The sequence below is a fragment of the Notolepis coatsorum genome (assembly GCF_963971535.1).
Source record: "Notolepis coatsorum genome assembly, chromosome: 3".
NCBI lineage: Eukaryota > Metazoa > Chordata > Actinopteri > Aulopiformes > Paralepididae > Notolepis > Notolepis coatsorum.
The window spans coordinates 32,135,756-32,149,814 of NC_140167.1; the positions used below are offsets into that span (position 1 = coordinate 32,135,756).

At 41.8% G+C, this 14,059-nt stretch overlaps 1 protein-coding gene across 3 annotated transcripts in view; it reads left to right on the plus strand.

Moving 5' to 3' along the window:
* Nucleotides 1-11,946, plus strand: part of mthfd1b (methylenetetrahydrofolate dehydrogenase (NADP+ dependent) 1b) — a 60,749-nt gene extending 48,803 nt beyond the window's left edge. For 2 of the 3 annotated variants that reach the window (XR_014619483.1, XR_014619484.1), the window contains 10 exons: nucleotides 395-463; nucleotides 1,546-1,657; nucleotides 3,305-3,444; nucleotides 6,453-6,494; nucleotides 7,550-7,650; nucleotides 8,477-8,654; nucleotides 9,253-9,360; nucleotides 10,556-10,708; nucleotides 11,256-11,402; nucleotides 11,506-11,946. Coding sequence is in view for 1 of the 3 variants with exons in the window: in XM_084310117.1 (XP_084166243.1) it covers nucleotides 395-463; nucleotides 1,546-1,657; nucleotides 3,305-3,444; nucleotides 6,453-6,494; nucleotides 7,550-7,650; nucleotides 8,477-8,654; nucleotides 9,253-9,360; nucleotides 10,556-10,708; nucleotides 11,256-11,345 (993 nt within the window). In the remaining 2 variants the exon portion in view is untranslated. The other variant, XM_084310117.1, reaches the window with a different exon arrangement.
* Nucleotides 11,947-14,059: the final 2,113 nt, after the last annotated feature.

Sequence of the window (14,059 nt, forward strand, 5' to 3'; positions counted from 1 at the left end):
ACTGTTGTTAAGAAGTTAAACACCGTTTGTCAAGGTGTAATATACCTTGTAATGAGCAGTTTTCTTCAGGATATACAGAATAATAAAGAGAATCCTCTAGAATAATTGTATTGAGGCTGTAAGGTTTCAAAGACTAAAAGTGACACAGGAGTTTTGTGAGAATGCTGTAAAATGACATAATGGTCATGCAAAACATAGAAGAAATTTGGGTGACAAATATGAATAGATCTATACCACTATATAGACTCTGAATAAAGCATAGAGTTCATCAATTAAGCGACGGAGGGCTCATTAAGACAGCCGTCGAGAAGGAGCTGCTTTTATGGGAAGATTCGTTCCAGTTGTCACGATGAGCGAAGGGGCTTTAACGCAATGCCATGCATTCTCCCTACAGGGCGTGAGCGGAGCGCTGACCGTACTAATGAGGGACGCCATCAAGCCGAACCTGATGCAGACTTTGGAGGTGGGTTGAAAACGCACGGCTGACGAGGCTTTAATCGCAAGAGCGCTACTCTGGGCTCGAACTCGACTACGCGGAAAGGACACCGGCGTGGGAGTTGGTCCTTAGATCTGTAACTGGGTTAGGAAAGTGTGCATGTGTGCAACGCTCAGACCCATGAGCAGCACTAACGAGGCCTTTCCTACACGTGTCTGGAGAGGACAGATGGTGCTGGCATTCAGGCGGTTTGGTCGCAAACATAATCCTCTGTTATCTAAGCCGAGCCTGAGTGGGAAAGGAGTGAACTAGTCTTTTTTTTAACAAAGATTGACAAAACTAAAGATGATCAAAGCTGTCTGCTTCATTTCATTTGCATTAAAACCGTTCCCCCTCCTTAAATGATCTGAACTTCAGCTTGTCACCTCTATTTTACTTTACTTTTTATTGCACTGCACTGTTGCATAATTTTAATTCTACTATTTTATTGTACTGCACTATTTTACTCTGTCTATTGCTTTTTATTACAGATTCAAAACTGTCGGGTATTAAACTGTGGGTATCAAACAAGAAAGACTGTCGGGCTTTAAAACTGTGTAGGACCCAGGCCTAGAACTGCACCCTGAGAGAGGGAACTGCTCCCTGAGTGGGAGGTTTGAAGGGTAAAAGTGGGTATCAAACAGGAGGGAAGACAGTCAGGTTTTAAACTGTGGATACCAAACAGAGAAGGTAAAGACGACTTTAAGCTGTTAAAACAGTAATCCAGAACTACTTTATTGCACTGTATAAAAAAGAGAGATTTAATTTGTCTACACTTTATGTACTAATTTCATGTCTATTCTACTACTTATTGCACTGCACTATTGCACTATTTTACTCTGTCTATTCTCTATCTTACTCTTTTTATTATTGTCTATTTTTTTAACTGAATCAATCCATAAACAAGGTGGCCTGTTGGGATGTTAGATCTTAATGTGAAAAACGGTGATTTTATATGTCTGCACTTTACGTGCTCATTTTATGCCTGTCTTTTTTCTTTTGTGAAGCACATATTGCATTGCCTTGGGTTGTGTTCTGTTGCTCATGCTGAGAGTCCTTTCGTCCGACAGGGGACCCCCGTGTTCGTTCACGCCGGCCCGTTTGCCAACATTGCCCATGGCAACTCTTCCATCCTGGCCGATAAGATCGCCTTGAAGCTGGTCGGACCCGAGGGCTTCGTAGGTGAGTGGAGTCCAGGGCCCTCATTTATCAATAATGCGTAGAAAGTGTTCTATTTTCGTTCGTACGCCCGGAATTTAGAATGTCTCTACGCACAGACAAATTTGGATTTATCAACCGTGCGTGCACAGGTCGTACGCACACTCCGTGTTGATAAATACCATTGTTCTTACCGTCTATGCTCGTGCATGATTATCCATATATGGTAATGAAACACCCCCATGGGATGTGAAATAATGGACTAAGCCGAGCGAACTATGAGAAACTTCACAGAGCGAGATTGATCACAGAGTTCTAGCTGAGGAGGAGGGAGCGTGTAGAGTAGACTATCTTCGGTACCAAGGATGTATTGTTGGCTGACCCAGTCCTGCTACAGAACCAGCACATTGACAGAAATAAATGACAAGCTGACCCGACATTAAGCACTGTAATGACTGAAATGAACGAGTCACTGAAGCACACTGTATGTGCAACCCAATGGAGAATACAAACTCGCAACCACTATTTTTCGCTTGCGTGTTCCATGTACCATACATATACTGCAAATAAAATGCCTTTTTTCGTTGAGGTTTTTTGAAGTTAGATTAAGACCTTGCAAGGGTGGACTTGGGGTAAGGTAAAGGGTAAAACTGCTGTCTGAGGACTTCCGGTTTGCGACGTTCTGGTGTGCAGCCACATGAAAGAGCTCCCGGTCAATGAATATAAAAAAAAGGAAGTACCGGTAAAACAATTCAAAACGAAATTAAAAGTGAAGATTCGAGGACAGGTGAAAAGAAGCGATGGGCTGGGTACACATGTGTCGGAGGAAGCATGTGATAGTCTCCGCCCTCCCGGACCGACGGTAGGGGGTAGAGTGCGCAATGACCAGGAAGGGGATTGGGAATTGATATAACGACTAACATTGGGATGGGAGAAAAACGGAAAAAGATAATAAAAAAACTTTTAAAAAACTGAGTGTGGATGTGTGTGCAATGAGTGTAGATGCTATATTCGTTAGCCTCATACGATAATTGCAGAAGTAATTTTCTTTTTAAAAATTTACATTTCTGCCTAACTACTCTCCTCACACTGCTGCATCACCCTGGCTCAGTGCCTATGTCCTCAGCTAATCAGAACGTTTGTTACGTTAAAAAAATCCTCATCTGCCTAACTCACTCATGTGATTTGTGCATTTTAACGTTACATACACAGACTGCGATCGCATGACTTGGGCAAGTAAAACAACTGCCTAGTGTATGACATGTACCGGTATGTATGTAAGAGGAAGAAATGCCTAAGTCACAACGTATTTTGTTACGCATTGGTTGTTGTGTTTTTGTATTTTTGCAAACTTGTTGATGCACCTTGTGGAACTTATTTTCTAAATATAAATGAAAAACTCTTAAACATTTGCTGGAAAATTAGTTAGGCAATTATCATATGAGGCAAACTATTTATATTTATGTGGAAAATCTTACGTTGGTCAAATGTCCATGCCAGATACCTAGCCTGTTTTGATACCAGTGATGTTGCAATAGTTACATCAACTGGAGAATGATTCCCGACTGTCACCAATAATATTCGTCAGTATCCCTCACAGCCACGAGCTCTGCTATGCATAACAACTGGTTCTGTACCTTGCAACGTCTCTCAACATTGTCCTCTCAATAGTGACGGAGGCTGGCTTCGGCGCCGACATCGGTATGGAGAAGTTCTTCAACATCAAGTGCCGTTACTCAGGCCTGAGGCCCCACGTGGTGGTCCTGGTGGCCACGGTTCGAGCCCTGAAGATGCACGGAGGAGGACCAGCGGTGAGTTTACTGGGCTTTCCTCAACAAATATCTTTGTCAGCGGCTTCTAATTAATTTCTGAACCACTCTTGTGCTTATTGTTCTGATATTCTTTTCATTTATGTAAATCGCAAAGTTTCCTTGAGAGAATAAAAGTTAAAGGTGCTATAGATAACTAGATGTCACACTTGAGCCATTTGAGACTGCGACCAGCGATTGTGGCCACATGTCTCCATTGTCATTTTCCAGATTTTTCCAGATTGTGAAAGTACAGAATGTATGTCTTTATTGTCATTATACTTCATATAATGAGATAAAGAACTTGCAACTTAAAAGGTGTTACACAATAAATCACAGTATCACAAAAATGCAGTTATCACAGCGAACAAAGTTGCTTGCAGTCAGTATATCCATAGGATGAATAAGTATACATATATTGCACTTAGTGGATAGAGGAGTATGAAATGTAAAGCCACAACAAACCAAAAAAATGCTGATCCTAAACAAAAATAACAATCACAGTTTTTAGAGCAGCGCTTTGTTTGTTTGTGTTTGATTATGTTAAATCCCTAAAGGAATGGTAACTATTCCCATTGTATTACAATAACATTTTCTTTGTTTCGAAAAACGTTTTGTGTAGTACAAGTCTGGTGTCTTTTGAAAGTGACGAAAGTTCGGACGCCCGTTGGCTGTTTGGTTTTATAACCCGAGATTGGAAGCACGTAATATGTCAAGCAGGGTGTCAATCAAATGGTGGCCATTTTAGCTTTCAACCGATGCAACGGGACGTCCGAGGGCAACAACTTACCCATAAATAAAGCAGAAAGACCATGGAAATAAAGTCTTCGGTAGAAAATCAACTACCCTCTGAGGCAGAGTCATCGACAAAGTCCATTATCTACTCGTTCATTAAATCCGATGGATCCTGAAGCCGAAAGTTTGTTCATAGCTGCGGCGAGTGTCTCAATAACATCAACAGAGCCATGTGTGTTATTTATGGTCGTCAAAACTCAGAGGCACTCATCTTGATTTGCATGCAAATTGAACTTCGCCCCCCACTCAATGACCAAAGTCACACACAAACAGCCTTTTTTAAACAAATAAATGTTACTATTAGAGATACTATAACTGATCGCTTTTATAGTAAATATGTTCTTAACTTGTTAACGTTCGACGTACCGTACATACTTTGGACCTGTATGACTAAGACTTCAGGCTACGGAACCGCTCCTACCTCTCAGCTGGAACCCAAAAACAGGCATCTGGCAACAAGTCAAGGTCAACTTTATTTCTATAGCACATTTAAAACCAACCGAAGTTGCACCAAAGTGCTTTACAATATGAAAACAGAAATACTAAAAATGCAAAATACAGTACAAAACAATCACGACACGACTGGCTTACCAAGCCTCAAAACGCCAATGAAAACAGGTGAGTCTTTAGCTGAGCTTTAAAATTCTCCTAGGGTCTGAGCAGACCTAATTTGTAGACTGTTCCACAATTTAGGGGCAGCCACTGCAAAAGCTCTGTCACCTTTTGTTTTTAGCCTTGGTACATCTAAAAGTAGTTTATTTGATGACCTCAGTGCTCTAGCTGGGGTGCAAGCATGGAGAAGTTCAGCTAGGTACTGAGGACCCAGACCATTTAATGCCTTAAACACAAACATCGCAATTCTAAAATCAATCCTGAAACGAACAGGGAGCCAGTGCAGGGAAGCCAGCACTGGTTTGATGTGTTCACGCTTCTTTGTGCCGGTCAAGAGGCGTGCAGCAGCGTTCTGCACTAGCTGCAGGCGTCGCAGGGAGAGCTGGTCTAGACCCACATACAGGGCATTACAGTAATCCAGTCTAGAAGATATGAAGGCATGGATAACCCTCTCCAGGTCATTGGGAGAGAGGTAGGGCTTCACTTTGGTCAAAAGCCTCTCAACTGAAAAAAGGAGCCTTTAGTTTAACTACAGACCCAATTTGTCTGTCAAATTTAAAATCACTATCAAAAGTGACACCAAGGCTTTTGATAAAAGATCGTTTTTTGGCATCGAGGGGCCCTAAAACACCAGCAGAGTTTTTTAGTCAACACAAAAGTAAGGAGCAAATATTTTATTTCAGTGTGTTCAAACCTCTGTTTCTCTAATTAGCACTCAAAGTGATTTATCTTTTATTGTGTAAGAAACTTCAGAATGTTACCTTTCAAAAGAGACCAGACTCATGCATGTGCTATAAGTATGAAGTATAATAAATCGCAAATTACTTTGGATATGCAATCGACATGCGTTGTGAAAAATTTGCCCGACTGTTAAGAGGTTAAACATTCAAACTGTGATCATATGAAAAGAAAACTATAAAAACGAAATCACATATTTTGGTGTGATTTACGCGATTTGACCTCTCTTTAAGCGCTGGGCGCAAGCACTGGGCGCGGTCACATTTATCCAATCGGTTACATTCCATGTGGGTAAATGGGAACTAGAGAGGGGATACATGCACGCAACATGTAAACAACATTGATTTCGGACCTGCAAAACATTTTTAAATGATGCATTCATTAATCAAGTATCTTGCTTTTTGGGGGAAAAGCAATACTTATATTCGCACCTTTCTAAAAGCTCTGTGGATGTATTTTCTTAAATGATGAACTCTACATAGAAATGTTATCTATAGCACCTTTAACATATAAAAGACACTCTCTTTCCAGTCTTTTTTCCACGTGGCTCTGTGCTGTGAATCCTAATGACGGGATCAGGCTTAAGAACATTCACATGTCACATTAAATGTTCCCCTCGTTTCCTACAATGTTTTATCCTCGCTCAATGAATGCAGGTGCACTGCTGGGAATGTAATTACATTTCCTGCTGTGTGGAGGTCATGCAGGAAGAGTGCATCCCCCCCCCCCTCAACTGTTGTGTGCGTCCCGCTGTGTGTTTACGGATTGAAACTACTTGGGGGTGGAGATGATGAATTCAGGAGGTTCTGTGTTTATGGAGATTTGGTGAATTACTTATTGGATTTCTGTTGTTAATTCTTCTTTAGGTCACTGCTGGGATGCCCCTGCCCAAGGAGTATGTGGAGGAGGTAAATCCATACATCAACTTAATTTTTATGATCATTTTATGTTGACTGATCCTGTCATCAAAGTGTGGTGCTTTTTTCATCCGCTACCAGAGTGGTGCTGTAGCCGCCAACCTGGGTTTAACGCTCATCTCGTGCCATTTCCAGGGTCGGAGCATCACGGCTACATCTAAAATGCAGGACAATTCGATTTGGTTCAAAAGCTCTGAACATATTTATGGATCGGCACATTAGGAAGCCACTACGGGAAAGCATTTATGTGCTTTAAAGATGGCCACACTTGACTCCATTTTCGTAGGCATGTAAAATGCAAACTATGTTTTAGGTTAAAGAAATATATAATAATAAAAGAAAAAATATTATTGTTGTAAATGTCACTAGCAGGATGCCGGGACAGTGAGGTTGTAGGCCTTAATGTAGCTTGTAGGTAATCATAACCACAACTATAAAGTGGAGCACTGCCCTATGCCACTATCCTCGCACCACCAACCCACTGGAATATTGCTCTGTCCAGTTATCCGCTGTTGCATCAAAGGCTGACCACATGATCTTAGGATAATAATCATCAGCCAAACCTATTTCAGCACCACAGACTGCCAAACCTATTTCAGCACCACAAACTGCCAAACCTATTTCAGCACCACAGACTGCCAAACCTATTTCAGCACCACAAACTGCCAAACATATTTCAGCACCACAAACAGCCAAACCTATTTCAGCACCACAAACAGCCAAACCTATTTCAGCACCATGGACAGCATTACAGCGCTCCATGTATAGGCTGCTGTCCATACTGCACTGCATCATTATGTATCATCATTCATGCTCATTGCTTTGATGTGACCGGACCCAGTTTTAGAACGTTTACAAACGGATGTCTTTGAATTATCACGCCTGATTCTGGAACGGCATGCTATCTAAAATCACACACTGGGGGGTGACATTTTGCTGTAAAAAAGCAAAGCCGGCACAATGAAGGGTCTTCTTTGTGGCATTATTGTGGGATTTCTGTTTTTAAAAGGGCCTTAAGTGAAGTGTGTGCATGTGCATGTGTGTAGAACCTGGAGCTGCTGGAGAAGGGCTGTGGTAACATGGCGAAGCAGATTGAGAACGCAAAGCACTTTGGGGTGCCTGTGGTGGTGGCCGTCAACGCTTTCAAGTAAGTAGCTGATAATGATGTTGGATACATTAAACCATTTGTCTTTTTGTGGCTTTTCACACACAACCGTATGGATAACAGGGAAGTCAGGTTTGTGTTTTCTTCCCAAGGCACCCTGATAATGGTTTAAAAACCAACCTGTTTGTTGTTCATGATGGAAGGTTAAAAACAGTGATGCATACCTTTCAGCCTCATTGTGTTCCGCAGTGTGTTTTCATATTTTGCCTCAGATTATTACTATTATTACGTGAAGCACAAAGGTGGTATTGTAATCACTTGTGTTGGATTGTGAGTCACAGTGACAACGCTGACATTTCCTATCCGATCATGTTGTATCGGGGTGTAGCATCTCTCTTAACTGCCATTCTAGTTTGTTGTTGTCATTTAGCAGACGCTTTTATCCAATGCGACTTACAAATTGTGAACGAGTCAGCAGGAGGGGTACAATTCTGGCAGTGGTACATAGTAGATGGTAGTATAGTGTGGTGGAACCAAATTCATAAATTATGTTGTAGATGGATCTTCATGATCAATAATAGGTTTAATAGTGAAAACGTATATACAAAGTACATATAGGTTAATTGAGCTCGGGCTAAGAGGAGTGCTCTCATCAAGGCCATCTGTAAGAACACTGAGGGAGAGAAGGAGATGCTGAGCTTAGTAGAGAGGGCTGGGGGCTGTAGCCCCTTTGCGCTCACCAAGGTATTAGAGTTGAGCTATTGTTTCGGGCAGCCAAAAGGGATTCTTCCAGTAAGAAGGTTAAATGTTTGTTTCAAGTGAGAGGGGATTTCCCTCCTCCTAACCTGTGACCTTTGCCCTCCTGCAGGACAGACACAGAAGCTGAGCTCAATCTAATCTGCAGCCTAGCCAAGGCCACAGGGGCCTTCGACGCAGTGCGCTGCTCCCACTGGGCAGAGGGTGGTGCAGGCGCCGTAGCCCTGGGCCAGGCCGTGCAGAGAGCATCTGAGGCCCCCAGCGACTTTAGGTTCCTCTATGATGTGGAGGTACATTTGATCAATGTCGTCAGGCATGACTCCTTTTGTTGTTTTCTCTCAGTTGCAATCAGCTCTTAGATTTCCTCCAATCAACACTATTCATTCATCCATCCATCCATCCATCCATCTGTATTCTGATTTTCCACTTCACTTCAATACCACGTGTCCTCCAGCTCAAAAACGTCCCTACTCGACCACCTACCGCTTCTCACATCACTGAGGCAAAGATGATGGTTAAAATACTCTTTCATTCAGCATCAGCTTGGTCTAGTCTTATCATGTGGCCAGACACTGTGTGTGAGAGCAGCTGGAGGTCTGATAACACCCTCCAGGGCGGAGGTTAGTCAGTGTGAAAGTGGTCTATTCTCCACTACACTGAACCCGCCAGAGGGGCCAGGGATGAACAGCTGGTGCGTCGCTCCCCTTCATGACTCTGCATGAGAATAAGTGTTGAGTGTTGCTCCTGTTCACCCAAGACCAGCCAGTCTCAAATTCACCAGTATCGCTGAAAATAAAAGCAATCTAGGAAAAGGTCTTCCAACAGCTTTGGGCCTGACTGAATACACTGCTGTGTGTGTTTGTGTGTGCGTTCTTCAATCCCCATAAGCTGCCCATCGCCGATAAGATCCGCACCATCGCCCAGAAGATCTATGGTGCTGATGACATCGAGCTGCTCCCAGAGGCCCAGCACAAGGTGGAGCTGTACACCAAACAGGTCAGCAGCTCGCCTGGAGAGTCCCACTTGAGATTCGCATTTCCTTGTTTATTTGTGTGTTCACACACATGTTTTATTTATTATTATTTTATTTTTTGTACCTTTTTTATTTAACCAGTAAATCAATTAAGAACAAATTCTTATTATTTAAATTGTTTTTATTGGTTTTTTAAACGTTCAACAACATTATATACATACGTACAAACATACATACAATACATGACTACATATAACCGCACAAAAATAAAATAAAAATAGTAATAATAATCAAAGAAAATTGCATTGTTCCTATAGAGGTTGTCACTTGCCATATAGAAATTGCCTATCCTATGCCTAAGCATCCTCAGCCGGGAATTTTAGATTGAAATAATCCAGAAATGGCTGCCAAACTTGGAAGAATTTCTGGGTAGAGCCCCTGGTGGAGTATTTAAGTCTCAAGTTTTAGGTGTGCCATCACATCTTCGACCCAGCGTCGATGTGATGGAGGGATGGCTGACTTCCAATTAAGCAAAATAAGGCGTCTAGCCAACAAAGAGGAGAAGGCCACAGCATCTGTTTGAGCGACAGATACCCTGATTTCGCCAGGGAGCACTCCAAAAACTGCAACCAGGTGGTTGGGGCTGATCTCCCTGTCACATAAGAACAAATTCTTATTTACAATGATGGCCTGGCAAGAGACAACGCCTCTTGAAGGGAGGGGGGGGAGGCGCTGAAAAATCATTCAGGTTAAGCATTTCCGACATACTGTAGCAAAACGACATAGCATACCGCAATGCAAACGTTTACAAACCCAACTAAAAGCACAACAATCTTAAAATGTTAAAGGACAAAGGGACACGTCCAAATATACCAGTCAAGCAATATACGTACAGTTATAACATTTGCGGCATATCTTCCACTTACTCAGCAATATAGCAGCGAGAGGGGCACCATGACTAGCCTGTCTTGTCAAACCTGTTGTCTTTGGTGGCCCATTACACCTGCCAAACTTTATTACACCCGAGTCGTCTGCAAAACCTGATTGGAATGAATATTTGCGGTTGCTGTTATTGTCAGTTGTGAAGGGTTAAGAGAAATGAGATTCAAAGGTTAGGATGAAAACGGCTGAGCAGCTAAAGGTCACTCCTGGTAGGGGAGTGTGTGGGGGAGAAACGTAACGTAACGAACGTTGGATCTTTCTTGTGTCCCCCTTCAGGGTTTTGGCAATCTGCCCATCTGCATGGCGAAAACCCACCTGTCTCTCTCCCACGAGGCGGACAGGAAGGGCGTGCCCACGGGCTTCGTCGTCCCCATCCGGGACATCCGGGCCAGCGTCGGCGCCGGCTTCCTCTTCCCTCTGGTCGGCACGGTGAGTCACCGAGGAACACCTCGCTCTCAGTCCAGCTCCGAGGCTCTGTTGTGTAACGACCGTATCTATGCTGGGAACGGTTGGCATTGTAATTAAACATGACAATGGAATCTCCCTCTATGCTGATGACGTTTTTATTATTAGAGGTGCACTCTCTCTGCTGTTTTCGGGGGAGGGAATTTGTTTACATTTGCAGAGCCTGCGATTTGTTAGCAAAACATATTCAATATGCATGGGATTCTTAGTTATTCCATCTTATGTCGGCATGAATCAAAACAATCATTTTGAGGCACTAGGCCAAACGTAAACGTGGAATATGTTTTATAAACAGAAATTGCAGATCCTGCTTTTGTAAACAATAGCGAAATGGTATGTTTTCAGGTACTGCAGCTTTCTAGCTTGAAACAGGTGTTCCAGGGGAGAGGGGACCCACTGTTTGTTTATTCGTTTCTGAAAATACACCTTGGAATGTCTTCACTTTTCTGGACTCTCACCCGGTGCACCATTTTAAAGAACCCTCTCCCTTTTTGTTGCTTGTGTCCTCTAGATGCCCACAATCCCTGGACTTCCCACCAGACCGTGTTTCTACGACATCGACTTGGACCCCGACACTGAAGAGATCAGTGGGCTGTTCTAAAAAAATGTAAAAAAATATTAAGAGAAAATGAAAAGTGGGGTTTTGCACCGTTTACTGGTAAGGAGTAGGGTAGCGCACAGCGTGACATCAGTACATCTGGTCTTTCGTCCGATATGTTTCTAAAATACATCTTCCTTCTCGTTCTGTGTTCTCTGTACAGAGATGTCCTGCTGCCCGACCCCTCCCCCCCCCCCACACTGCTGAGCCTTAATGGAACATAATGGAGCAAATGACTGGAAGCCCTTCCTCTTTGCACTGTCAATAATGTTGTTGTTTTTTCTTTTCCCCACTCGGCCACTGACAACTGTAAATAATGGATTTGCGCTGCCCGCAAAGCCACTGAAGGTTAAATTAAGAAGTGTAATTAATATCTGGAATTGCTTGTCGCCGTCAAAAAGCCAAACCCTCTCCCTGCCTTTACAGAATGTTTTGTGACCCGTTTTTATTCTGGAAAGATCTCATCTTAATTGTGCCTCCGATGTTCTGTTTAGTTTTTTCTGTAATCAAATGAAATATGTTCAGTGTCTTAACATAGTTAATTATGTTACTTTAATTAATGTACTTTAACACATTAACTGTGAAAATGAGTCATGATGACGCTATAAACCACTGGTACTGAATTTATATTAGAAAATAAATTAATAAAGTATTTTCAATTGAAACAAGTTGCCTCCTCATGATATACTGTATGCAGCATATACTAGAACTATATCTACTGCATATTTCTAGAAATACTTTGTTCTTTCCTTATTTCCCCTCACGTTTCTTTAAATTGTTCTTATTTCCCCTCATGTTTCTTTAAATTGTTCTTATTTCCCCTCACGTTTCTTTAAATTGTTCTTATTTCCCCTCACGTTTCTTTAAACTGTTCTTATTTCACCTCACATTTATTTAAATTGTTATTTCGCCTCACGTTTCTTTATATTGTTCTTATTTCCCCTCACGTTTCTTTAAACTGTTATTTCACCTCACGTTTCTTTAAATTGTTATTTCACCTCACATTTCTTTAAATTGTTACTTCACCTCACGTTTCTTTAAATTGTTCTTATTTCCCCTCACGTTTCTTTAAACTGTTATTTCACCTCACGTTTCTTTAAATTGTTATTTCACCTCACGTTTCTTTAAACTGTTCTTATTTCACCTCACGTTTCTTTAAACTGTTCTTATTTCACCTCACGTTTCTTTAAATTGTTATTTCCCCTCACGTTTCTTTAAACTGTTCTTATTTCCCCTCACGTTTCTTTAAACTGTTATTTCACCTCACGTTTCTTTTATTTAACTGGTGTGTGAGTGTGTGTGTGTTGTTGACAGTGGCTGAAGTCTTGCTACTCCTCATTCATTAGAGATGACAGTCTGCTGCTGGGACCCATCTCTGACGAGCATCATTCACAAGGGGATGACCGAGTCGTTCCAATTAAGGATAACGTTACCGCTATACTAATTCGAGAAGCAGCTTTTGGCTAATAAATATTTATTGATTTGAGTTATAAGACCGGTATAGATCTATTTATTTTTGTTTGCCTTATTTTTTCTTCCATTCTTATTTGGGCTATTCCTCATTTTTATAATAATTGAATGTCTACATTTCTAGAATACAGCACACTTGAGAAATTATTCTTTACTTGATGAATGGATATTCTATTCTCACACTGGCTGATGGTCGACTTGGGAGTGGATGGCAATGTTTTCACCGGGCATCATGTCAATCATTTGAGTCGCCATGGAAACCCTGTCTACGGTGATGCCACTCTGGTCGCTGCTCTTGATAACAGAGCTCTGTTGCGCACTCCCAAGTGCAGGAGCGCACGCAAAGCATGGTGTTTCTCTTCTGAAGTGGAATGGTCATTAGTAGCCTAATGAAGAAAGGATCTCTGTTTTTAAGAGGTAAGAATCAATTTTATAAAGGCTACTACTAGCCTAACAACAAGCCAAGATAAGTTCATTTATAGCCACATCAGTCTGCAGTATGGTTTAGTTTCAATAGCCATTTGCATTGGGTTACTTGATATGCTGGAAAGGCAGCACTGAATGCCATTGATCATTATGCCTATTATGGATAGCCTATACTGTTTATCATACATAGCTTACATTTTATTTATATATATGATGTGTGTGTGTATATAGGCTATATGTTAATACTTAACATGCTAATTTAAGTACAAAGCATCAGTTGAGTCATGCAGCCATTATGTAGGTCAAAATGGTCTAACTGTCAAATTGATTGATAGTGTCTCATTGATACACAGGCTGTCTGCTTCTGATAAATGTCATATAATCAGACCTTTATGACTGAGCTAACTGAACAGTGGGCACAAATGTCATACTTGCTTGATATTTAGACAATTATCTTTTTCACAGATGGGTTGTGACAGAAATTGGCTCTTGATAGACTGTGGACAATCATAAATCAAGCATGTCAGTGGAAGACGCTTCGGTTGGACATGGTCGAATTAAAATGGGGCTTAGGGGGAAGAAGCTCACCTGTCCTCAACTTCTTGGTAAATCGAAGACCAAAGATGACCCTGAGCATGTGGGGGGAATCCAGGCTTGGCAACCTGGGGGCTTGAAGGACAGCAGTAAAACAATGGAGGCTTCGATGCCAAGCTGTCGAGAAAATAGCAGTGAAGAACTAGAGCTGACGTCTACCACCAGTAACCCTCAAAGACATTCAGAGGAAAATAAGGAAAGGAAAGAAGCGAGGGTAACGAGTGAAA